The 26,688-nt window shown below is 40.9% G+C and overlaps 4 protein-coding genes and 1 non-coding gene across 8 annotated transcripts; 3 read left to right on the top strand and 2 right to left on the bottom strand.

Annotated features, from left to right (window-relative positions):
• Positions 1–60: 60 nt before the first annotated feature.
• Positions 61–1,076, bottom strand: LOC103972093 (ethylene-response factor C3). The gene has a single exon (XM_009386295.3). The coding sequence runs from the start codon at positions 990–992 to the stop codon at positions 288–290; it is 705 nt and encodes a 234-aa protein (XP_009384570.2). The 5' UTR covers positions 993–1,076; the 3' UTR covers positions 61–287.
• Positions 1,077–5,285: 4,209 nt separating this feature from the next.
• LOC135653146 (uncharacterized) lies at positions 5,286–10,808 on the top strand. The gene is made up of 5 exons (XM_065174707.1): positions 5,286–5,563; positions 9,648–9,762; positions 9,843–9,932; positions 10,274–10,372; positions 10,476–10,808. Exons 1-5 carry the CDS (start codon positions 5,304–5,306, stop codon positions 10,575–10,577), a joined length of 666 nt encoding a protein of 221 aa, XP_065030779.1. The 5' UTR covers positions 5,286–5,303; the 3' UTR covers positions 10,578–10,808.
• Positions 10,809–10,938: 130 nt separating this feature from the next.
• LOC135653145 (DNA repair protein RAD5B-like) lies at positions 10,939–18,453 on the top strand. 3 transcript variants are annotated; one of them, XM_065174704.1, is made up of 17 exons: positions 10,939–11,796; positions 11,908–12,033; positions 12,169–12,222; positions 12,444–12,596; positions 12,767–12,918; positions 13,010–13,094; positions 14,144–14,353; positions 14,564–14,707; positions 14,810–14,965; positions 15,422–15,489; positions 16,312–16,434; positions 16,543–16,642; positions 16,844–16,956; positions 17,073–17,628; positions 17,709–17,780; positions 17,856–17,954; positions 18,051–18,453. In XM_065174704.1, exons 1-17 carry the CDS (start codon positions 11,242–11,244, stop codon positions 18,171–18,173), a joined length of 2,889 nt encoding a protein of 962 aa, XP_065030776.1. In that variant the 5' UTR covers positions 10,939–11,241; the 3' UTR covers positions 18,174–18,453. The 3 variants fall into 3 exon arrangements, with proteins under 3 accessions (XP_065030776.1, XP_065030777.1, XP_065030778.1); XM_065174705.1 differs by having other exon boundaries at positions 11,521–11,791; XM_065174706.1 differs by having other exon boundaries at positions 11,658–11,796; positions 11,912–12,033.
• A 3,948-nt stretch (positions 18,454–22,401) lies between these two features.
• LOC103972090 (AT-hook motif nuclear-localized protein 20) lies at positions 22,402–24,063 on the top strand. 2 transcript variants are annotated; one of them, XM_009386291.3, is made up of 2 exons: positions 22,402–22,824; positions 22,920–24,063. In XM_009386291.3, the coding sequence occupies exon 2, from the start codon at positions 23,058–23,060 to the stop codon at positions 23,769–23,771; it is 714 nt and encodes a 237-aa protein (XP_009384566.2). In that variant the 5' UTR covers positions 22,402–22,824; positions 22,920–23,057; the 3' UTR covers positions 23,772–24,063. The 2 variants fall into 2 exon arrangements, with proteins under 2 accessions (XP_009384566.2, XP_009384565.2); XM_009386290.3 differs by having other exon boundaries at positions 22,917–24,063.
• A 1,468-nt stretch (positions 24,064–25,531) lies between these two features.
• Positions 25,532–25,602, bottom strand: TRNAG-GCC (transfer RNA glycine (anticodon GCC)). Its single transcript has one exon. It is a non-coding gene; the product is annotated as a tRNA-Gly (tRNA).
• Positions 25,603–26,688: the final 1,086 nt, after the last annotated feature.

Here is a 26,688-nt window from a genome sequence, read left to right as displayed (position 1 = left end):
CAGATTTGTAAGTGCAGAGAATTATTGCTTGAAGATTAGTGTTTGACCTGTACAAAAATATCAGTTTTACAGGATCAAAAGCTATATTGATTTGCAGCAGGGAAATAAGATATCGAGATATCTTGGTATGGCATCCATGCCAAGCACAGCCAAGTAAAAAAAGATCATCCTGACTTGGACAACTGAAAGAACAAACCAAGAAAGGAATACAAGGAACAAGTGTGGGGTTTCCCTCAGGACAAAAGGAGGAACAGGGAAGACTGGCGGTGGAGAAGGATTGGAAGAAGTCAGCAAGTGTTGGCTACTTCTGATGTTCTCAGAAGCTCCTCCAAATACTCTGTTCCCAAGTCCTCCAGCTCCAGCACGCTCTCCACGCTGCTGCTACTGCTGCTGCTCGTCTCACTCTCCTTTGCTTTCTTGCTCATCCACTTCCTCCTCATGGAGTGCCTCCTCTTCAGCGCCACCGCCGGCGACACCTTCTCCTCCTCCTTCCAGCACTTGATGCCGTTCAACGACTCCTGCACCCGCTCCACCGGGAAATTGAGCACCGCCATCGACCCCCTCATCGAGAAGGCGGCCTGGTCGTACGCCAGGGCGGCGGCCTCCGCGCTGTCGAACGTCCCCAGCCACACCCGTATCCCGTGCCGCGTCGAGTCCCTGATCTCCGCCGCGAACTTCCCCCACGGCCGCTTCCGCACCCCCCGGTACGACTTCTCCTTCGGCTCATCCGCCGCCTTGCTCCGCGAATCCACCTCTTCTTCCTTGGCCCGGATCACGCTCCGGTCGCAGGCCTCCGACGAGGACGACGCCTTTCCGGAGGCCTCCGCGAGCATTCCGAGCAGCAGCATCTCCTCGGAGTCATCTATGTTGAAAGGGAGAGGAACGTCCGGATAGAACAGCCCAACGCCGGTCCATGGGAAGGGCTCGGGGGAACCGGTAGAGGATTCCGGCGAGTGTTCGTGGTTCAGGGAGTCGAAGAGGTAGTAGTCCATAGGGAGGAAAGGGAGGACCGAGGCAGAGCGCAGGGTTTCGCTCACCTCCTTGGTTCTTCTCGAGCTTTGCCAATTCGACGCCTCCAACCCGCACCCTTTTATACTTAGAACTAGATGGATAGATTGACTGGGGGCCACGTTCAAGGTATGAGCTGGCGGAAAAGATTCGTGGTGGGGGCCGCCCGAGGTATTGGCTAAAAGAGACACGTGTGTCGGTCACGCACGGCGGCGCGGTCTTTCACAGCACCCGTGAGATGGGCATGGTGACGTCACCGGAAAGGGGTCGGAGGGCTCCTTATCTCGAGTAGGTGCCGTCACTGTTATGACAGTTTAAGTTGGCAGATTTGCATGCCATCTTCTTGGATTTGGAGCTACCAGTCGCGCTCTCTCTCTCTCTCTCTCACTCTCTCTCTCTATGGGAGCAGGACAAATAGAGAGCTTTGTATCCCGGTTCAGTGTTCCATGGCTGTGGGGTGACAACTCAGGCAGGTGGCCCTCTCATTGCATTCACAAAGTGATGAATCAGGAACACCTAAGCTGGGAGTTGCTGGATCGACCACATGTACAAACTACAGTGTATAAAAGTGAAAGAAGATTCTTGTTCCTTCAAGTTCACATGAGGAGGAAGGAAATAAAACACAGAGGGAAGGAGATCTGCAATCTGGAGAGCTGAAGTGTGGATTTAGCTTTCTTCTTGTGAACTATAACCCAAATCTTTCACTGCTGCTGGGGACAAGTGTCCAGCGTCAGTATCTCTAGATTGGTGGGATGGAAACAAACCTTGGATGCCAGTAGTACTTGTTCCGATCTGTCAATTCTTGCAATGGACATGAGATGCTTTTGGAAGAAGTCGTCCACATACAGATCCCCTTGAATTCAGGAGGTAGGAAGAGCGAAAATATTCCCAGAAAAGCTGGTCCAGCGGCCCTTTGACATTCTTGACCTCTTTTACTTTGGTTTTCCTGAAATTTCACAGTCAAAAAGTCTCCCTTGGCAATTTCTACTGATGTTATCTGTGGTTCTTGTAAGCCAACAATGACAGGATCAGATTACAGAGGTCTACTTTATTTATCTTTAGGGTGAAAGATAATTTGGACTGCTCTTTTAGACCATCAAGGTGATGCATCATCTAGTTTTCATCTGCATAACCCATGATTTAATCTGGAGTAGCTAAAATATAAGCAGCCCCAGTTACTGCCTGGGAGAATCTAGCACAGAATGAAGGTCTTCGAACTAATCATGTCTGATGATGATGTCCCTGTTGGATAATCTGAGATCATACTTGAGATGATGACCCCATTATCTGCAGATAAACCCAGTTCATTGAATCAAACTTCGTACGCAGTCTAATAAGAGAAAGATGGTACAGATTACAGTTGGTGTAGCCTCATTATTAGTACACCTCTAGCTTAAAAGAGAGTAGCTAGACTTGCCACCATGTTTGAGCCAAGCCACATAACTGTTGGTTCCTTGAGGAGCATGATAACAAGGCAACGAGGGGCTGCAGATGAGGTGGTCCCAGTGATCTGATGTCCTTTGCATGTCTCTTTTTGGAGCAGGTGGTTCTTTGAACACAAAGGTTCAATGTTAGGCAGCATACATCCCCCTCACTATTATATGTGTACCAGATGCAGAGAACAAGGACATGTTTCCATGCTCATCTTTATTGCCACCACCTCACAATCTGTGGCCCACTGACCTCCCCACCCCCCTAATGATGGTGATTGGCGAAGGTGAAGGTGAAGTTGGCGCTTGGACCTTCTGGAATCATAGCTCAAAACTTGTGGGAACAAGGAGGGAATTCAGCCAGTCATACATGGACGCAGCTGATTGGGTTTATAGCTTCTTTTGTCTTGTAGCCTTTTGTGCCCCATCAAAGAAAGATCATCTTTTAGTTGTTGTCTCTCTTCTTTGTGTATGTTGAATCATCAGTTCATAAAATTCTGCTGATAACGAGGAGATATGACTTATCACAGGATTCATAGTCATAGAAGCAAATTCTCTTCACTTGATTTACCACTTAGCAAAAAGAGATGATTCAAGCACTTCAAAAACTCTGAAGTGAGATTTACCACCTGAAACAAACAGGTCTTCGTTGTTCATCAGTCTTGGGTAGCTGATGAATGACCGACCAGCTTTAATTCCTTTAGTTGCAAGACTGCATCTGCTAGGGTTTAAAGCACTTTGTTTAGTGAGCTATGCAACACTGAGCTATCAATCAAAACTGCTGCAGGTTCAATTTGTCATGGGGGATTACACCAGCAGCCATCAGAATGCCCAGCTTTAATAAAGGAGGACTGCAACCTACATACTCCACACAACCCTTGAACTCCACTGGTGGTGGCGTATGGGGATTCTATCATTGATTGATCTATTGAGAGAACCTCCACAAAAAAACCAAGTAGATGGACTTATCTTGGTCTCTTATGTTAATACAAGTGAGTAAATGAAACACATCCTTTTTCCTTGCTTACTGATTGCCTTAACAGAAGTAAACTGGCATTCTAACAATTGCTAGAATCAAAACCATCTACCGATCATGCAGTGAAGACCTGTTCCTCTTATATCCCCATTCTAGAACAGATACTTGCAGTAGTCTAGCAATCCTTCAAGATAAATACTTGCACATACTTCACTGGACCAAAGCAAATATTCTCTTTTGGACTTGATCTTCCAACTGAAAGCAATAGGAAGAGTAGCCCTCATCATCAACCAAGCTTTTTCTCAGGATAATTCAGGTTCAGTGCATCCACCCACTCCCTGTGGCATGCAAAAATACTCCCGAGTGTGATCTATAAGGAGTCACCCTCCATAGTATAAGACAACTTGGTGTTATTAAACGATTTTTGCAGAAAAGCCACCGAGTGGGAGTTGGGCAAGAACGTGAGAAATATGACAGAGGAAGAGGAAATGGATGAAGGAAACGTGCACTTCTACAGTGGCCATTGATCTACTTGGGTGCTTTGGTTGCATGTCCACCTCCTCAGGGGAGGTGCATGAATCTGAGAGACTTTTTCTTTGAACTTGTTTGTGGTTTGGAGTCTAGCAGGGTGAAGTGGAAGAAGCTGGATGAGAAGAGGTTGCTGCTCTGCACAACCAGGTTCATGTGTGAAAGAGGTTGTTTATGATCAGTGAAGAATGAAGCTTTGGTGGGCAACCTCTGTGACTTCCAAAGGAGTGTTAGATGCAACTCCCTTTCATGGGCATTGTTCAGATAGTGTGAAGCCACCTTTCAGACTAATTGGCTTCCATCCTCTTGTTGAGTAGAAGATCTGCTCCCTCTTGAGTTCTCTTCAGGATCATGAAATAAAATTAGATGTACTGATGGACTGAATCAGAGCTGGACTTGGGCTCTTAGTGGACTGAATAAGAGATGGAGAGAATGAACATGACCCTTAGGTCTTTGTTTAACAGTGCAAACATAAGATTTCATTATTCACAATACCCTTTTGTACTATAGTATTTATAGGATAAATGTAAAACTTTGTTAGAAATGATAAAGGAAGTTATACTTAGAGCTCGCGATGTTCTGTCGGTCACCTATGACTTTACTCAAACGTGGGTGGATGGAGCTCCCAGACATGAAAGACTTATGTTTGGTGGTCATTCAGAAATAAATGGACCATATTATATTGTGATCCAACTTCATATTTTATGTGTTTGGTATGATATCCAAAGCTTTGATTATATGTTTTTATGTATACTTTGGATAAGAACGAAATGAATGCAATGTCAAAATACGATATGTTTGAAATTTTGTTTCATATTTATTCTTTGATATGTTTCAAAATACTTCTTATGCTTTTGATATATTCGATAAATTATATTTAATTATATGGAATTGAAAAATTAAATAGAGTCACAAAACTAATTTATTTAGTGCGGGAGCCGATTTCAAAAGGATATTTCTCATAGCTCATATTGTTCATATTGACTATGGTAAGAGAGATTGTGATATCATTGCTATTGTATTAGAACTCATTACATAGATGTATAAATTTATTTATCTTATTCAAATTTAATTAATTATATATTTATTATAATAATCTAATGGTGAAATGTCATCCCATCTAAGACTGAAAATTCAAATCAATCATAACAATGACAGCAATTAAAACCATAAATAATATACCAATCTACACAATTAGCAACTGTGCTGTTGTTAAGAGATCCAAACCAAATCAATTGTTGACCAAAAGGCTTACAATTGTTGACTTTGACCCGGCCCAGATTCGATTCGCGAGAAATGCAGGCCGAACCGGAAGAGTGGCAATCTTGAAGTTTTATCGACATCATGGACCAGTTTCCCATATGGAGCAGGTCGGAGGGGGGTCGTACCTCTTCATCTCCCTCTCTCTCTACGCGGCGCGAGCTTTGAGATTAGACCAGAGGGAGGAGGAGGTTCTTTGGGTTTGGGATTTGGAGGGTTCGTCCCATCCTCTCCTGAGCCACCAAGGCACCAAGAATCGTCTGATCGGAGGCGCTTCTGTCGCGCGGAGAGGGATGGGGTTCGTGTCGTTTGCCGGAAGAGTGCTCTTCGCCTCTGTTTTCCTTCTCTCCGCTTACCAGGAGTAGTGACCTTCCCACTCTCTATCTCTCTCTTATAGTGTTCCCCTTTCTCCTTAATTGCTTGTTCCTGCTAGATCTGTTGTTATATTCGATCTACTTTTTATGAATCAAGCATTTCGTTTTCTTTCCTGTCTCCAGATTTAGGTTCTTCTTGATACGTGGACTAGGGTTTTAGATCTTCCGTTTCCCGATAATTCGGTGCCCAAAAACTGTCATTCTTTGTCCCTTGGTCGTGTGTCGCTGCTGGACCACGGGTTCAGTGTTTTTGTTGCTCTTCGATTGCTCTTCTGTTTCTTGATTATTTTGCTTGTACTGTTTTGAAACCTTAGGCGAAGTTTTGTCAATTAAGCCTTAATAGTCTGATCCGAACAAAGCTAGATGTTGAACTTGTTACTTCTTTGAAAGATATAGGTAATAGTAGAAACTGTGTTCTTGTTGGCATAACAAGAGTGTAAAATCGAGTTGATGAGTTGAGACAAATTTTAATGATTATAGTTGTCTGAGAATGTGCTGGGGAATTATCATTAGCTTCTTTTGTACCAGTTGTGCTGGAAAGAAAGAAAAAAGTAAAAAGGTACTGTTTGATTGGCATTATCTATGGTATCACCAGATACTGGTGAAAAATGAGGAGAACAGTTCCGATGGTGACACTCGTCCTATTAACTTCTTTTACTAAAAGCTTGAAGGGCATTTAGTTATAAACAGTTAAAACATCCATTAATGTTTTATGGTCTGGATTTGGTCAATTCTTTGAACAGTTTAAAGAGTTCAATTTTGTGTGTTTTATTTTGCCAAGCATGTAGCATCAATATCTTGGTTTCTATTACTTCCTGATGCATATGAAACTGTCTTCTTTATGTTGTTTTAAAATTGGCAGCCCCAGTGATGAGTCCTACAATCTTTTAAAGAATGCTAAATCAACAAAGCCTAGATATTGTTATTGCAATTTGATGTTTGTGAATAAATTCTAGACAACTTAAGCTGTTTTACTTAGTGTTGCCTTTTATACTGTCATTTAGATTAAAAATATTAACACTAGTGTCTGTGGCCCAGAATCACTATGGTGCAGCAAGCAGGGCACATTTCTTGAGCATCATGAGATGTCTCATCTCACTAATTGTAATATCTCTTCTTGGAATTTAGTTTTCTGATGCTTGCTGCTGATCATTGTTTGACATGCTTTGAACTATTTTTGGCAAATTTGACCATGATATTTCTGTCACAATTGTGCTTAAAGTGGTTCATGGTATATGTTTATATATTTAATCGTAAAAAAGCAATTTTTTGTAGAGTTTCCTTCTCTTTCATATATGTATACTCTGGTTAAACCAGAAACGGGGAACTTCCATTTGAGAGCTAAGTTCAACAAAATATATGCCTATCATGGTTATTTGTTATTTGTGTTGGTAGAACGTTTAGTGGGTTCTTCTGTTTGCTCAACTCTGATGGTACTGTTATATGTTTGAAGTCATTAATTGTACTTTATAGATCTTTATCATGTGAAGAAAGACATTATCTTGAGTAATCTTGAAGATGGTGTATCATCCTTTTGAATGAAAATAACTTCAACTTGAAAGATTGATACATCAGTAGTGGATTACGGATCGTTTAGTTTGGACATGAATTTTCTTGTAATTAGTGAACTTTTAACTTCAAGATATCTACCCGAGATGTTTGAGCTTTCTTGGGAAATGAAACTATGTAGTAAATTGTTTGTTCTTTGCTGCATAAGGTTATAATAATGAAGTTGGCTTGCTGCACTTTAGTGGGCAAAAAGGGGTAGACCATTCTAGAAGCTGATCATAATTAAAAATTTTAAATAAATACTGTTAGAAATATCTTAGGTCTACAATGGAAGGAGAGTAACTTACCCGTAGGTGAGGAATAAGAAAGCTTTAAACTTCTTTTATGTGTTTATTTGATTGAAGTTCAATCGTCACATATAATAGGATTAAATGAAACTAGCTAAAGCTTACAGACTATGCAGTGAATAGAATTACTGTAGCTTGCATAATTTCTCTCATATGTTTAAACAGCACAATAAGCAATTTTGTACCCCAGAAAGATGTCAGTAAAGGTCTGACATTTTGAATTTAAGTTTCAGTTTCCTCATCAAGAGATCAGTTTTGGTTAGAAAATCTATTTTGGTTTAAAATGTCGGTTTCTGTTGCACAATTGAGTTTGATTTAGACTGATCTAGTTTCATTTGTTTCTGCAACATAGACCAAAGCTGTTCAGTTTCTTATGCAGCTATCTAATTAGGTGCTAATATGCCTTGTTAGTAGTCTATATTGACCTTTCAGAGTTCAATTTCCAATGTAGTTGTTGATAAGTACACTTATAGTTTTTAAAAAACAGATGGAGTGGAAAACTTTTTTTGGTGACTTCCTTTCCGGTTAGACATTTGTAGGTGCCTTTGGTCTATCTAAAGTGAGGAAGTTCTTTTAGACTTGCATCATGAATTTTATTGAGTATGATGAAATTTCACCTCTGACCATGAAATACGGAAGCCCCGACTGTCCCTCTTAATCATTACTCCGATCCTGAAGGCCAACACAATAGGATCGAAATCCTATGGTGTTATCCCATGCTATTGGATCCAGAGCGTGGGCTTGCTTTGAGCACTCTAATTTCTTCAAAGCAACAGTGTCGGAAGCATGACCCGGCCAGTTTAGGTCAGGCACGCATCGCCGACAAAAGGGATGGGACGGCCGGTGTACACCGCGAGGCGGACCAGCCGACCCATCCCAAAGTCCAACTACGAGCTTTTTAATCGTAATAACTTAAATATACGCTATTGGAGTTGGAATTACCGCGACTGTTGACACCAGACTTGCCCTCCAATGGATTTTCGTTAAGGGATTTAGATTGTGTTCATTCTAATTGCCAGACTCGAAGAGCCTGGTATTGTTATTTATTGTCACTACCTCCCCATGTCAGGATTGGATAATTTGCACGCCTGCTGCCTTACTTGGATGTGGTAGCTGTTTCTCAGACTCCTTCTCCAGAATCGAACCCTAATTCTCCGTCACCTGTCACCACCATGGTAGGCCCCTATCGTACCATCGAAAGTTGATAGGGCAGAAATTTAAATGATGTGTCGTCGGCACGAGGGCCGTGCGATCCATCGAGTTATCATGAATCATCAGAGCGGCGGGCTTTGTCTATGGGGTATCATTAAGAAATAGAAAATGTAACGCCTTCAATCTTCTTGAATTCGTCTATTTTGGGAGATAGCTTATTATTAAGCAACCTAGGACACCTAGGAGGATCCTTTGATATCTTTTCTTGACTTTTTACAAGATTTGATAGTTATAACATGCTCCTATCTAGTAGCGTTTTACTTTTTTTTTCTTTGTGTTGAATAAGATTTTGTAGTGCTCTTCCTCCTGAATTATTTTTCAATTTTCTCTGGCTTCATTTTTTAATCACAGTTTTGAATGTGGAATTAACCGTTGATGATCTATTGTAAGAAATGCACTGTTATGCTAATGCACAAGTACTGGTTGATTACAAAATAATGTCTTAAATGACAGCACATGGAGTATTAAGAGTAATGGCTATAATATCAGAGGAGTTTTAGATTGTACTGTGTTTACTAGTGATATTTGCACTGTTTTTGATTCATGAGCAAATATTGTGAAGTTCCCACGACTTCTGGTTTGCAGTAAATGCTTGTAATATACTTTCCTATGATAAAAATTCTCAGCTAGTGTCTTTTTATTATTCTTTGTTTTATTGTATGTATTTTCTCCACATCTTAATGTCTCAGAGTGTCTGGTGTGCAATTGACTTGGTGCAAGGGATATCATCTTCCATTATATTTGGTGTATGTACTGAGTTAAACCATTTGACTTTCCTGATTTCTTTATTAATGAAGGGGCAAATAAGATGAGTTTGTGTTATGTCATGCTTTTAAATGATATAGCTTCGAAATTAACTTTCCCGCTGTGGTGAGAGACATTGGTGCTCTAACATGCTTATAAATTGTCTTAAATCTCTTAAGGAATAATTTTCATCCTTGTGATCAGAAATTTAGTCAATTTATTTAAAATTCATTTAGCTGATATATTGTGATTTTGTCAGATTTAATGAATTTGGAGTTGATGGTGGACCAGCAGCAGAGGCTCTCAGGCCAAAATACAATGTCTTCATGAAACATGTCTCTTCCCATCTTGGCATTGTAGTACCACATATTGAAGTGAGAACTCTCTTTCCCTCCTCTTTCCTCCCTTCTCCCTTATAAGTCTAAATATTTTTTTTGTTTTGGTTGCTTTTCAGATGAAACATGTTGTTGCAAGCACCATATATCTGAAAGGTTTTGGTGGCATCTTGTTCATCTTCAGCAGTTCTTTTGGTGCATACCTTCTGGTATATACCTTTGTTTAATTATTCTTGTTTGTGATGCTTACTGTCTTTTTTGCTCTCGGAGTACCTTTGCAATTATAATGTGATTAAGTCAGACAAGTCTCACGTTGACTAACTTAGGTAGCCCTTTTTGCTTTCTAGAGGAACCTCGAAATAATTCACGTAAACAGCATCGACTAAATGTTCTTGAAAGTAGATGCACCTAAGTTGACACTATAAACACAGATAGTAGAACCAACAGGGCGTTTCTCGAAAATAGATGCATCCTTGTCACCTGCGTTGTTTCCTTGAAGAATACTCTGATAAGTTTGTTTAGTTTGTAATCAAGTGCCATACTTGTGCAGCTTCTGTACCTTGCTTTAATAACACCCGTTATGTACGACTTCTACAATTACGATGTAGAGAAGCCAGAATTTGTTCAGCTTTTTAGCAAATTTGCTCAGGTTAAGTGTTTTCCTTTCCACATGTCATAAACTTATGTTGTTGAAATAATCTGGAAACTTTGTCGGAGTAGACAATTAACTGCTTTGCATGTTCCTATGGCAGAACTTGGCTTTATTTGGCGCTCTACTCTTTTTCCTCGGCATAAAGAACTCAATCCTTAGGCGGCAGCCGAAGAAAAAGGCTTCCAAGTCGAAGACCAATTAAAGTCGAATACCAGGTGCAATATGGTCGTCTACGCTATAGAATTTGCTATCATGTTTATTCACCTAGCGATGGTTCAAACATTCCATTCTTTTGGGGAAAGGGCAGCCGATCACGAATTGTGTTTTTGGTCCATCATTTTGTCCTTGTGTCTTGGTTTACAAAACCATAGCAGTAGCTCCTGTGGATTGAAGTTGTAAGCCAGTCGTTCTTATGAATTTTAACTTTGTGTTACGTGTGACTGTGAATGGCTCATCGCATGATAAGCATTGCCTTGCAGGGTATCTCGGTGGAACGGGAAATGTGCCATGATTGGCCACTGTCGTTATTGCTGTTTGCCAAATAATTCAACAAGGAAGTTAATTTATTTATATATTAAGTTAATTTTTACATTAAAGAATTACTTTTACCGCTAAAATCACCCGCCAACTTTTTACCACGCTGACCAATGCCCATCTTTCGCGCCCCAGGAAGCTGATTCGAAAGCAGATATCAGCCCCTTTCTCCCGCCATCTTGCGTCGCATCAAGGAAGCCTGCGAACCCAAGAACACGCGTCCCCGATCTATTTAATCCTGCGCGCTTCGATTCCTCCCAACTGCTCCTCGCCTCTTCTTCGGCTTCCTCCTCGCCCTCGCCGGACTCGTTGATCTGCTGGTAGCGGATGTAATGACGACCTACTCACATGAGCCTCGAGACCTCGCATTTGAGATGGCGGACATCCGATACGTTGTGGGATCTGGAATCCCCGATCGCGTCATCCTCCGAGCCCTGACTCTTGCCGGATGGAACACAAACCGCGCCATCAACATTCTCTTCGACACCCCCATGCTGCTGGCTGCCGACGATCCATTGCCTTTCGAATCCTGTGATGATGGCTTCCCCGGCGCCGCAAGAGCCCATTTCACCCCATACCTCAATCCGCGCCCGATTTCAGCTTTAAGACCTGATATCGCCTATCGGAGGCTTCAATCGTTCTCTGCTCCGGAGACAGCAGAGCTTGAAGAGCTTCCTGTGGATCCTGTTTGGTTTCTTGTGGCGAAGACTTGTGTCGCCGGCCTGTCAACGTGCAGAGGGAAGAAGCAGCTTGATGCCGACGAGATTGTACACTTCTCCTTTCCATCCTTCGAGAAGATCAATACGATTGGTAGGCGATGGCTGGGCTCAAAGACGGAAGCGGCAGTGTCTCAGATCGTGCGCTTCTCAACCAAGCGTGGTGGTGAGGTTCGTTGACTCATTGCTCTCACACCTTTCATGTTTCCCTTCCAATTATTGAACTCCAGCAATGATTTCATGGATGTTTACCTTGGTACTAAATCATCCCATGTCTGTCAGATAGGGAGGTTTAAACCAGAGTGGAGTAAATGCCTCATTCCACTTGTGGGGTCGTCCAAAGTGATGATTCGTGGGCGATGCGTATTCTCAACCGTGCAACTTAGCTTAATGCAAGAGATTAAAAGGGTTTCTAACATACCTTTGCTTCTCAGTTTTCCTTTAAGAAGTTTGATTAACTTCTTTATTATTGTTATTTTTTTTTTCAGCTTTACATTGTTTGCTAGATTACAACTGACAGTCTGAATTGCTCTTAATGAATAGGCTGACTTTACTCCTGAAGAACTTAAGAAGCGAAAGAGATCTCTAAACCTAGAAGTAAACATTTAACCCTGGTAGCATTTTCTTTGTGCGGTTTCATTCATGAGCATGAATTTTTCTTTGTTACTGCATTATTTTTGAAATGGTCTATGTTAAAACATATGTGAACCTCCTTTTATCTGGCTGATGCTGTTGCATATTTCAATATCGTGCAAGAATGTTTCATGTCATGTATTAATCATGGTATAACTCATGAATTCTATTTTAACATGTGTTAGGGTGCTGATGAAGATGAATCTATGCAAATAGCAGGCCTCAAAAAGCAACAGAGAAGGGGCCAAACTTATCCTGAACGAAGCAAGGGTGAGCAAGCAATCTCGGAATCATCTCTGAATAAACTTGTTGGGGCTGCTGAGATTTATGATTTAGAGGTATTTTCTTCAACATAAAAGAAAAATTCGGAGGTCATTTCTGAAGAAGTAGCATTTGGATTCCTCATGCTTAAGCACATTCAGCATCTTATTATAACAAGACAATTGCCCTTAATTTAAGTAATCACGTGGAAATATGAATTTGCCATTTCTTTGACAAAATTCTACAGGAAGCAGAGCCCCCATGTACCCTTGTTTCTGATCTACATCCGTACCAGAAACAAGCTCTTTACTGGATGTCTGAATTGGAGAAAGGAATTGATGTTGAGCAAGCATCCAAAACTCTTCATCCATGTTGGTCCGCATACAACATTCTTGACAAGTATGTAAAGTTATGAATTCTTATGTTGGACCAATGCCAGATCTATTGCCATTGTTAATGCTAATTCATTATTACTGCATGATTTTGGCAGAAGAGTATCTGCGGTGTACGTAAATGTCTTCACAGGCGAAGCTACGACTCAATTTCCAAGTGCTATGCAGATGGCAAGAGGCGGAGTAAGTGTGCTATCATGCTCAATGGATTTTAATTTGGGATTTGGTTTGGATGGAAGCTCATCAAAACCCTTAAACAACATATCATTTTCATTGATGAACAAAATATTATTTTATTTTGGGCTATTGCATATATGTTCAGTTGTAGAATGGAACAAACTAAGAGAAAAGCAGTATCAATCGTATCAGAGATGTGCACCATCTCAATTGTTGAAATATCCATTTTGATTAAAATCAGAATAATAGAGCCTGGATTGTTGTTGAATATAAGTTGATACTGAAGATAATTCTCTTGTGTATGTGTGATGGTTGAGATTTTGGGAATAATATGACCTGTGGAGTAACCATAGCTTATGTCATAAAAAAAGGCAGATTAAAAGATGGTATTTGATATCCTACATAGAAGCTAGCAATTTTCTACTTGAAAGATTGCTGACTCAATTGCATCTTTGAAAAATACCAAGCATACTTAATGATCCAGTATTATTATATGTAATAAATGAGGCAGTTTGTATTTCAGTAAGGAGAACCCAGTTTTTATAGGCAAATCCCAATAATGAATATATGGAAAAGTTTATGGTGGAACTTCTACACAGTTATTACTGATTGAGCATTTCTATCACTGTTTATTTGTATGAAGTTTTCTTTAGAACATTCTGATCAGGAAGAGTCTCCTAGTTTGGTGAAAGATCAAAACAATGTTAATTTGGACTGTCTGTCACCCTGTTGTTCCTATTTGAACTACATGACTAGTAGCAAAAATGGAGTCAACAAAATTGTAGGTAATTCAACATATCTGGCCCATTGAACATACTCTTTGGTTTAGATGGTCGTCATATCAAATGACTTTCTTGAATTGGTCCAGGATTAATCTGTCCTAATGTATTGGTCTCTGAATGCAGGAACTGCTTTTGTTGTCAATGTTTTATTTCTTTTCCAAAATTGGCCCACTTTAACATTCTAGGTTGCTCTTGGAATATGTACAAATATTGATGGTAGCAGTTGCTTTCTGGTGAAAAATGCATAGTTAACTAATGATGAAGTCCTTGTAGATCTTGGCAGATGCAATGGGTCTAGGGAAGACTGTCATGACAATTGCTTTAATACTTGCAAGACCCAGTGGAGAAAGGTCAGATGACCAGGACACTTTTATGAAGTGTGGTAAAGGCTCAAAGGAAGTGCAAAAGGCCAAAAGAAAATTTTCCAAAGTAAAAGGTGGCACCCTAATTGTGTGTCCAATGGCATTGTTGGGCCAATGGAAGGTGAAAACTCATCATCATCCCTTTCTATCAATGTTTATGAAATTTTAGCCCACTCAGAAATTTCAATTATTTTTCCTGATATGTGATTATGTTTTAGGCTACAGACCACCGGTATCAGATTATATTTAAATGCACTAGATTATATGTCCCTACTTCAATATGCCTACTTGAATGGAACTAGCAACCGTTCATAAACAAAAACCACTGCAGGATGAGCTGGAAAACCATTCAAAGCCAGGGTCATTGTCTGTCTTTGTTTATTATGGTGGTGACAGAATAAATGACCTTAAAGTGATATCAGAACATGATGTGGTTTTAACAACATATGGAGTCTTGGCATCAGCTTATAAATCTGTATGTATCATCATTGTTCTTCTCTTCCAACTTTTCTTCGTACAATCTTTGTCCTTTTCTTTTATGTCAATAAATGAAAGGCCATATCCTTTGTCAAACCAGGACCCAGAAAAGATTAGCATCTTCCATGAAATAGATTGGTACAGAGTGGTGCTAGATGAAGCCCACAGCATCAAATCGTCAAAGACAGTAGTTGCTCAATCAGCCTACGCATTGAATGCATACTCAAGGTGGTGCCTAACGGGTACTCCTCTTCAGGTCAGTAATTATTTCATTTTCTTGCCTAGACTTCTGCGGATTATTTTTTTAGGGTTCAGGTTTGATTGTCCAGAAGGCTTAGAGTATGTATTATCCTTTGCAACATGATCTGCCAAACTGCATCAATCAACCAAATTATAGTAGTTGTTCTTTCCATGTGTTAAATTTGGTATTAGCAGTCTTTTGAGTGTGCCTAGGTTATACCATTGCCAAAAACCTCAAAGAAAACAGTTGTGGATAATGTTATTTCAGTCATCCCACGATTCCAATGAAGGAACACTATCAAGCATCCCACATTATGGCTGTCTAACAATTTTAATTGCTGCATATAGAATTTTAACGAATTCCAATTAGAACTTCAGCATTATGCTTGCACAAAAAAAGAACTCAACTTTGAGATGGTGAATGTTGTTACGTGTGGCTTATTAACATGGTTTCATATTATTGCGACTGCAGAATAGCTTGGAAGATCTCTACAGTCTTCTTTGCTTCTTACATGTTGAACCGTGGTGCAACTGGGCATGGTATGAAAAATTACTGTTCAATACTTATTGAGAATAGTGTATGATGAACAAACTAAATTACAGAAACTGAAGATTCATCAAAGGATATACTGATAATAAAATTGCCTAAGAAATTCTAACTCTTTGAGGTTAAGGTGAACTGTTAGATGATAGTTTTGATACCCTTCTGATAATTACTTGAACAAGAACAACACTTCGATGTTAATGGTAACACCATTCAGTTTATCTTTCTTTTTAGGAAATTGAAACTGGAAAACAGTTGTTTCCAAAATTTGGAATTTAACTGAGCCTTGCCTATATGAATAAGTTGTGAAATATATAAAATATGTTGTGTTTTATTCAAAATATATAAAATGAATAAATTTGGAATTTTGAGTATTTCATATTCATACTATAAAATATGTTGTATATTATATTTTGCATCAAAATATGCCACCTTCTTGAGGATGAAGTATTTTGTGTTTTTTCTATTATATTATTCTTCAATATAATGTATTTGACTATTGGAATGCCATATATATATATATATATATATATATATATATATATATATATATATATATATATATATAGGTTCAGATTATATGGGCTTTGAAGCCTGAATCTGAAATCAAGTCAGATTGTTTAATCTCTAACATTCCAAATGAACTCTTGTGAAATTCTAGACCAAATTGAGCCAATGTAGGCTTGTTTGCACAACATTTGAGTTGCTGCATTTCCTAGTACATCTATCAAGTACATTACCAGCATATATGATAACTGGTATGCTTGTTTTGTCTAAAATTTTTGGCTTGGTTTAATGCTTCATTCTTCAAATTTCAGGTGGCACAAGTTGATTCAAAGACCTTATGAGGATGGGGATGAACGAGGATTAAAATTGGTTAAGGCCATTCTAAGACCGTTAATGCTGAGGAGAACAAAGGACACAAAAGATAGGAATGGAAAGTGAGTTTTCAGCATAATTTCTTCTAGATACCATTAAAGCTAATTTTGCTGAGGGGTATGTTGTCATTAGCTTAATTAGAACTACTTGATAAATTATTTATTATTCAGGCCTATTCTTGTTCTTCCTCCTGCCAATTTCCGAACTGTAGAATGTGAACAATCTGAAGCTGAGCGTGATTTCTATGAAGCTCTATTCGAGAGATCAAAGGTTCGTCCCGTGTCTGTTTGACTTTTTGTGTGTCAAGCTTTCCTAATGTGGTTGTTAATATGTATCCTTAAGTTATTGCATTTACCAATATTGAGCAATCAATCTAATGTTTAATTGATTGCGGTGGCTCCATTTTGGCATATAAAACCCTGTTCTAGTTATTTGTGATTGATATGCTTGCAACCATGAAACCTTGAACAGGTTAGATTTGATCAATTTGTTGCACAAGGCAAAGTTCTTCACAATTATGCTTCCATTTTGGAGCTTCTGCTTCGATTAAGGCAGTGCTGCAACCATCCTTTTCTTGTAATGAGGTTAGCTTAATATTACCCTTCTTTTTATTTCCACGGCAAAAAGCAATTTAATTCGAGATGTAGCCGAACTTTGCATGTAAAGTTCTCACCAACACTTGAATTTTCTATTCTGTCAGCCGGGGAGACACCCAGGAGTATGCAGACCTCAATAAGCTTGCCCGCCGATTTCTTGTAGCTTCGCATTTGAATCCTCTCCCCACACCAGCCTACGTCGAGGAGGTCGTCGAAGGCATCCGCAGAGGCGAGGTGACCGAGTGCCCAATTTGTCTGGAGTCAGATTCCGATGACCCGGTGCTCACTCCATGCGCCCACCGGATGTGCCGGGAGTGCCTGCTCTCGAGCTGGCGAACTCCAGCAGGCGGGCCATGCCCGATCTGCCGCAGCCCCCTCAGCAAAGCTGACCTTATCACATGCCCAAGCGAGAGCCGGTTCCAGGTCGATGTGGAGAAGAACTGGAAGGAGTCCTCGAAGGTGACAAAGCTCATTAAATACCTCAAGAGAGCTCAGAGGTCAGGGGAGAAGAGCATTGTCTTCAGCCAGTGGACTGCATTCTTGGACTTGCTTGAGATACCTTTGAGGAAAGGGATTGGCTTCCTGAGGCTCGATGGCAAGCTGAGCCGGAAGAAGAGGGAGATTGTGCTGAAGGAGTTCAGTGAGAGCAGAGACAAAATGGTAAGGAAGCATCCATGCTTAGATGGGAATAATTACGCTTCAACTGTTCGATAATATGTTCTTCTGTTCAACGATCTAAGGTACTACTTATGTCACTCAAGGCTGGAGGCGTAGGCTTGAATCTGACTGCAGCATCAAATGTCTTCCTTATGGTAATCCTTGCACGCTTAAAGGTGAATTCTACTTGTGGCAAGTGTGTTCAATTTCCTTTTGTTTGTCCAAAATAGGATCCATGGTGGAATCCTGCAGTGGAAGAGCAAGCAATAATGAGAATTCACCGAATCGGGCAGAAACGGCAGGTTCGAGTGAGGAGGTTCATCGTCAAGGTATGAGCGATGAACAATCTTGCTGCCGTCTATCTGCCACTCGAAGGATGTGGGTTCACGGTGCAGTAGTGAGATTAATGACGATTGTTGCTGCAGGATTCTGTGGAAGGGAGGATGCAGCAGGTGCAGGCAAGGAAGCAGAGGATGATTGCTGGTGCCCTAACTGATGAGGAAGTCAGAAGTGCCCGGATTGAGGAGCTCAAGATGTTATTTAGATAAGAAATGCCACTATTTGCACTAACAATATCTAAGCAGCGCACAGTTTCACAAAGTAGGCAGCTAAGAAGTCCATAGCTTCTACCCTCTTTTTGATTTCCACGTTTCGAGGGGAGTTTCCATCAAGGTTTTGAGGCATTCCTTTTGTAGATTGTTGCACTCAGAATGCCATTTTTGTAAAGTCTTTCCTGCCCGTAACAAGTCTGGATGGACTATGTTGAAAGGGTGTTTATATGGATCTTGAAATGGGGATTTAAAATGTGCAGTTAAATGTGGTTTATTATGCCTAGAATGTCTTTGCATTCAGTGAGAAGTAATTCTTTAGTTTCATAGGAAAGTTGGCCTTGCATTGTTACCGAATTTAGGCTGACAAAGTACCATTACGGTTCTTGTATGCACGTAATGCATGACATCGCCTTTTGATGTTTTGTTCATGGGAGTAAAATAGGTTTAAACCTACTCTCTTATATTATTATCTATAGTAGTGGATAGGTGGAGGGTGATTGTGATATTTTCTTTTCACACCATCCTTATGTTATTATCTATGGTGATTGGTCATCAATATGTTATTTATCATTTATTTTCTCCCTGGCCTAAGGCGAGCTTTGGGGCTCATGTCAGAGGGGCTCATGATAGGGTTATCGTCAACTTGTTCCTCTATAGCATGAATGAGATATCTATAGGCGCAAGTTGATTTTCTTTTACTCTTATGCTTCGGACATATTTCACCCTACGCTTTCATCGTAGTGGGTTTATTTTGGTGTATGTTAGGTTTCCCAACTCACATAATTTGGGCACATTTAACCTTGCTATGTTACTATAGTAGATTTATTTTGGCACGGGATGGGTTTCTCAATTCACACGTCTCGAGCACATTCGGACCTGCTTTGCTGTAGCGGATTTATCTTGTTACAGGTTGGATTTTTTAACTCATGACTCGAGCACATTTGGCTCGGCTCCATCGCAGTAGATTTATCTTATTGTGGGTCGAGTTTTTAGAATCACATGCCTTGGGCATATTTGGCCCTACGCCTTTGTCGTAATGAATTTATTTTAGTGTGAGTCAAGTTTTTTTAACTCATGCGTCTCGAGCATATTTAGCCGGTTGTAATAGTTTTATCTTGGCTTAAGTTAGGTTTTTCGACACACATCTTGGGCACATTCGATCCTACTATGTCGAAGTAGATTTATCTTGGTGCGGGTCTTATTTCCTAATTCACACGCCTCGAGTACATTTGGCTCTACACTTTCGTCATGGCAGACTTTGAGGTTTCTCTTTACCGTAGTAGATTTTGGATCTTTCATCATGGTAGATTTTTAAGTTCTTCCTCAACTATGGTAGATTTTGAAGTTCTTTCCTTTATGGTAGATTTTGAAATGTTTCATCTACTATGACAGATTTCGGAGTCCTTAAACCATCATGGCAAATTTTGGGTCCTCTTTCCATCATGGCGGATTTCGAAGACATTCCTCCATCATGATAGATTTTAAATTCTTTTGTTATCGATGTTTTTTGGGAATTGCCTCTGAAAGGACATTAGTCTTGATTATAGAATGAGAGAGAGTGATTGATCCATGTAATAAGAAACGTATTACAACAAGAGACATAAGACAAAATATGCTCGAGGCATATGAGTAAAAAAGACTCAAGCTGTGTAATAAGAAATCTGTCATGGAGGGGAAGCACAAAATAAAATATGTTTGAGGCGCATGAGTCAAGAAAACCCGATTGATGTAAGAAAAAACCCATCATAGTGGGACGCACAAGACAAAATATGTCTGAGGCATGTGAGTTAGAAAACTCGATCTGTGTAAGAAGAAACCTACTACAACGGGAGGTGCATGACAAAATGTGATTGAGATGTGTGAGTTAGGAAAACCCGACCGATATAAAAAAAAAATCCTGAGTCATAGTGGAAGGCATAAGATAAAATGTGTCTGAGGCATGCGAGTTAGAAAACCCGACCCTTGTAAGAAGAAACCTACTATAACGGGAGGCACAAAATAAAATGTGCTCGATGAGTGTAAGTCAAAAAAACTTGACCCACGTAATAAGAAACTTACTACGGTCAAAGGCATATGACAAGATGTACCTGAGGTGTGGAGGTCAGAAAATCCAACATTCTCCTCTACGATGAACAGAGGAGGAGACCGCCTCAATAACGAGTAGAAGAAGAAGGGCAGGTCGATAATGGACCACCGCCGCATCAAGAAACCTAACCCCCTCCTCTGTGACGAATAGAGGAGGAAACCATCTCAGCTCCTCATGCAGCCTACCTTGACGACAAGCAAAAGAAGAGGGGCAGGTCAATGATAGATTGTCGTTAGATCAGGAAACACAACCCCCTCTTCCACTTGAGGCATGGAAATTAGAAAACCTGACCCCCTCCTCGCGATGAATAGAGGAGGAGACAACCTTGACACCACCCGTAGCCCAAGGTATGGAGGTCAGGAAACTTGACTCACTCCATGACGAACAGAGAAGGAGACTACCTCGACACCACCTATGACCCACATCAACTCCTCTCGTAACCTACCTTGACGATGAGCAGAAGAAGAGGGGCGGGTTTGCGATGGACCATCACCAGGTCGAGAAACTAGAACCCTTTCCCCCTAGTGAGCAAAGGAACCCACCTCGCACCACTTATAGCTCATCTTGACAGTGAGTAGAAAAAGAGTGGTAGGTCAATAATAGACCGTCACCCAAGACATGGAGGTCAGGAAGAAATGGGCCCCCTCTGCCTAAGGTGGGTCCTTTGGTGATGGAAGGGGTAAGTCGGTGATAGATTGTCACTAGTAGTGCTTGCACCTCTCGTTTGTTGTCTTTATCGAGCCATGGAGGTTGAGAAACCGACCTCATCATTGTTGACCTCCATGCCCAAAGGAGGGTCGGATTCAAGTTGATAAGGATTGATCTGTTATCGAAGAGGGCTTGTTGGCAAGAAGCAACCTTGTTAATGGACGAAGGTCATCGATTCAAGACATGAGTCAAGTGCCCGCTAACCCTATCAGCATCTACCTAATGTGCGGAGTTAGATGATCAATCAAATAAGCATAAGCTTAACGTGCCAAATGAACTAGACTTTAAACTTATAATCCCTCTTATGAGAGCCCTTGAAGCATGCTTGAAGGGCGAGGGGGACAAATGATAGAAAGAAAACTATCAGCCAATTATCATCCAGCATGTGGCCTCCACGTGGTGTTCAAGATAAAAGGAGAAGATGGAGGCCACCCTCCATGCGTCTAGTCACATGGGCATGAGTATAAGATAGGCGATTATGGTCTGCTCTCCCCTTGTTGCTCACATGGATAAGAGACCAAAGGGAAGCTGTTGGAGACGATTAAAGACTACCTTCTCGTATATTATTTTATGAAATATTTTATTTCACTATCACTAAACATAAAAACTTATTTTCAACACAATAAAAATGAGATCACCTTTTTGACCACTCATATCCACACTCATATATCTCGAACTATTAATTTATGCATCGGAGAGATCGGGTTAGGAAACCTTTTCTGACCTAGATTTTTGTATAGGTGATATCTCGGGAGCTTAGAGGCACTTTGGATAACCCCAAGCCAAACCAAATCAAACTGACTAGGCTGTCAACGACTCACTCCCGTAACTCATATAGATACTGATGTGGCACATGTCGAATTGTCCACGTATTATTCTGTTAATTATTTTACTAATTAATTATGACCGATAGGTTTTGACCATAAATATATATTTCTTTTTCTTCGGGACTCTTTTTAGTACTATAAAATCATATCACTTATGTATCAAAGGGATCTAGACGAAAGAATCCAACATCAATCTTACGTAGGCACTACATCAAGAGTTCCACCTCGGTAGATCGAGAGTTCTACTTCGACACTTCAATACCACTTCGGCAATTCAACTTTCGTACACCTTAACTCGGATCAACCTGCTTCCACTTTGGGCTTGAGCTGCTCATATCTTTCCCAGCATTAATTCAACTACAGACTATATGGCCAGTGATGCTATCAAATCTAGAGAATAGTGTTCTTGCAGCAAGATCTATCTACGGTGAGGGATTCGTAGATGGTTTCATAAGAGATTAGTCAGCTTTGGAGACCGACGAAGTCGCTATTTCAATCAAGTGGATATATAGTCACTAGCATATATGCACAAAAAAAACACATCCTTTCCTGCCGTTTCTTCTTTTCTCTCTCTCTCTCTCTCTCTCTCTCTCCCTCTCTCTCTCCTCTTCCATGTTCTCTTCTCTTCTCGATGCAACCCATGCCAAGGCACATACCACCCACCCCAGCTCGCACCAACACAAACATCTAAAGAAACTCCCCACCAACATTAAACTACTCCATGTTTTCCTCGGCCACACATCTCTCTGTCCCTCCAAGAGCAGGTCAGGCTTCTCTTTCTCCTCCTGGTGAGTGGCAACATTTGCTTGCTCCCATTCCGTGTAAATCAAAAGAGGAGGAAAAGTACAGACACACGTTACTGACTTCTCCTGCGCATAGATCAGCTTAAGAGCGATGGAGCTGAGAGCTCCTTCTGTTTCGTGTAGATGTTCATTAAGGTCCTTCTTGCATCCTTCCTTCTTCGCGATGTAGGTCAAACTTGTTTCCTGCTTCCTCAATCATATATGTCTCCGATGCTATATGCTTGGTAAGTAAAAGGACTTGCTCGAGCTTAGACTTTTCCTCTCAATTTTCTCCAGAGGAGAACCTTCTTCCTATTCGTTTCTTTTCTGGCATCAGTAGGAGAAGGAAGAGAGAGACCTGAAGCCAGAAGCTCTAGTGCTTTAGACCGAGAAGCTGGCGAACCCTTGGTGGGCAGGTAACCTCGGTCTTCCCGGAGCCGAACCGGCATCCACCGGCCCCAAGAAGCTTGGTGATGGGATGCCCTCTAAGGCGCCCGAGGTCTTCGCCCAAGCCGACGACGAAGACGACCGGCACAACGACGACGACCCCAGAGAAGGAGCGGTGGAGGTCGGCAGCCGTCGCCCTCGCGGGCGGCCCCCTGGATCGAAGAACAAGCCAAAGCCCCCCATTTTCATCACCCGCGACAGCCCCAACGTGCTCCGGAGCCACGTGATGGAGGTCGCGGGCGGCGCCGACGTAGCCGAGTGCATCGCGCAGTTCGCACGCCGCCGGCAGTGCGGCGTCAGCGTGCTCAGCGGCGTCGGTACAGTCGCCAACGTCACCCTTCGACAGCCAGCTGCACCCGGCGCCGTCGTCACCATGCACGGCCGCTTCGAGATCCTGTCGCTGACTGGCACGTTCCTGCCCGGTCCGGCCCTGCCGGGTTCCACCGGCCTGACCGTCTACCTCGCCGGCGAACAGTGCCAGGTGTTGGGGGGCAGCGTCGTGGGGTCGCTCCTCGCCACGGGACCCGTCATGGTAGTCGCCACGACGTTTGGTAATGCCACCTACGAGAGGCTGCCACTCGAGGGGGAAGAGGAGGTCGAGGAGGAGGAAACAGGAGGCGGCGGGGGATTACTGGATCCCTCGTTGCTGAGCATGTACAACCTGCCGCCGAATCTAATACCCGACGGCGGGCAGCTTGCTCACGACGCGATCGCACGTGCGCATGCGCGCCGGCCGCCATACTAGTTAAAGAGAAACCGATGCGAAACGAGGACGAAGGCAAAACCTTCTCCGTGTTACCATGCATGGTTTTGGTGAACACTTATCGGTGTCCTTTTTTAGCTTAACATAGCATACAATTATGTTGCACAATAATCAAAGATCAGAAACTTTGAGTTTGGGAAAGCAGCTGCTTCAAGGCTGTCTCAAGCAAGATATGCAAAGCTGAACCTTCCAAAGCTTCTGCGAGTGTTGCATGAAGTGTTCTACATGAAACTCTGTTGATTCTTATAATTCTCTTCTTATGTTGTTGCTACCAGGAAGATGATGGCTAGGCTGACAATTAAAGTGTGGCGTCACCCTAACCCCCCCCATTGCATATATTTTTTTATATCCACTTGGCTGACTCATGAAAACTGCAAGTTATATATTTTTTTTTCTCTTCCTCCCAATTGTATATGAAGTTGAATACACTTGAAAAGGATGCAACGATATATAAAAGGAGACCTAATTTTCCTTCTTAGTTTCATGAAAACAATTTTGATTATTAACTGTGGATATTCATTGCAGTGGAAGTAAATTTTGTTTGTTCACTGGTAATAATAAGATAGTTATGCTAACAAAGGAAAGGCTTTCTTTGATAAAAAAAAAGTCTTAAACCTGATCTTTCTCCAACTAAGATATTGATACAATTATATTCCTTAGGCAAATCAAATCCTTTAACAAAACGAAGAGTGCCACAGAAAAAGAAGATTAGGAAAAGCCAGAGGTTGAGGGCAAAAAAATTTCTGCATAATGACCATCAAGATTGATTGCTAAGTAGCTACCTTATTCCCTTTTCTATACTCTAAACATATATCCATATTGATGATTCATTAACTAATTCTCTTGATCACTAAAAATTTATATGCCATATAAATGAAGATAATCAAATGAAGGCTAATGACAATGATTTTAATTCTAATGATGTGGACTAAATTTATCTGCTCGACTAATTTATTACATCAGCCGGTAATGTATACCAGCCTCAAAAGTTTCAGTGCATCATTAGGTGAAACTACGTGTTTTCCATGACTTGTAAAGGCCTCGAGCACTTTCTTTTGATGGTACTTGTTAACGTACGTTATTATATTTGGAATGGTTCCGGTAGATTAGCTGACATATTAAAATCAGAAGCATACATCAGGAACAAGTAAGAGAGAGATTGGCTAACCTCTTAATTCATGATGCTGCAAATGATGGTCTCTCAATGTAGGCGAAGTTGTGATGCATCTCAAGTGATAGGCTAATCTTTTCATCTTTTCTTTTCCCTCACATGAATTTGCAATGCACACAGAAAGCCCCACCTACATCAAGTCAACAAAAACAAATGAGCAGGTCCTCATGAAACTGGTTCTTTATTCACTAGAATATGTCATGAAAGATGCTGCCTCATATTTCTTTATGCATCGATTGAACTGTAGACATGCAATAGAATGATCATTGCTGTCCCACATGGATTCAATTGAAGTACTATATTCGATCCAATATGCCATTAATCAAAGGCAACTTGGATATTACATTCCAATGGTGAATTTTCAAATCCATGCACCCTCTTGGTGGAATCATTGCATCCACTGATAACAAAAAAAACACCTCTTCTTCGTCCGTAACACACATGATTCCCCACACCTTTGTGTCACTTTCCCTCATCAGAATCTGCTACAGCTTGGAAAGATATCCTTGAAACATGTTGCGATAGTAATATATATACAAAGTATCTGAAAACAAAATCTTAAAACACATATTGCACCAGCCGGGAATCGAACCCGGGTCTGTACCGTGGCAGGGTACTATTCTACCACTAGACCACTGGTGCTCGATATACCATCACACTCTCAAATAATTAAATATCTATTTATCAAAAAAATCAGCTACCCACCACTTATGCTCTAAGCATAAGCAGATATTTGACTTAGAATTTAGATGAATATACATGTGACAATCACATCATCATTGAGATGTGATCGTATTCAGAACCATCCATAATGTGTTCAGAATTACATAGAAGAGGGCTAGCTTCGGTCTTTTTGAACCGTTCGTTCATCAATATCGAATGCTACAAGATATGATTCACCAGTATTCTTATAATAAAGGAGTGGGTGGGAGTTGTTTAGTCGTCATGTCCGTTCTCTTTCACACTCGAACAACCATCTTTTCTAAGAGTAATAAATTTACACTTTGTACGGCGAAAAGAATGCAAGCAAACGTGACCACAACCAGTGCCACAATGCCTACGGCCTCGTCAGTACAAAAAAAAAAAAAAAGCATTGATTCCATGACTACTTGTAACTTAGACATGATTCAGATAGAACCCGAAAATTAATGTTGACGTCCCACTGCATGCACTGTTAATATTAGATGCGATGCATCATCTGTAAGTGAATTAATGAGGAAGGTCAACCTTTACGTTTGTAGATGAATACCACAAGGAATAAAATTTCATCCTCAATATAAAAGGTAAAGAAATCAGCAGGAATTTAATTTATCTATAAGCACCCAAAGTTATCTGAATGTGGAGTATCCTAAATTATCTGCAGTGTGGCAAGCAAAAGTTGAATAAGGATCTGTTTGACAACACTACAGCATGATGGAAAGAAAAAGTTCACCAAGATGAATGTCATACTTATGATGGACAACTCAAAAGGGTGAGCTTATGCAAATATATGTATGACAAGCCACACTTTATCAATATACCTTCAGAAAAATCACCTCTTAGGCAAATATATTAATGCTTAGTCATCAGTACTCTTTCAACCTCCAGTATATCCATCAGGAAAAAAAAAGACCCCTCTCTAAGTTCAGAGTTCGGTGAAATAATCGATCGAACCTATGTTTATTAACTTTTTAAAATGTCAGTCAAAAGTTATATCAAGAGAAGTGCTAGTGCTAGAGATAAATTGGA

Source organism: Musa acuminata, chromosome BXJ3-11 (genome assembly GCF_036884655.1).
Source record: "Musa acuminata AAA Group cultivar baxijiao chromosome BXJ3-11, Cavendish_Baxijiao_AAA, whole genome shotgun sequence".
Taxonomy (NCBI): Eukaryota; Viridiplantae; Streptophyta; class Magnoliopsida; order Zingiberales; family Musaceae; genus Musa; species Musa acuminata.
The sequence above is the reverse complement of the archived record's forward strand: the minus strand, read 5'-3'. Positions and strand labels throughout refer to the sequence as shown.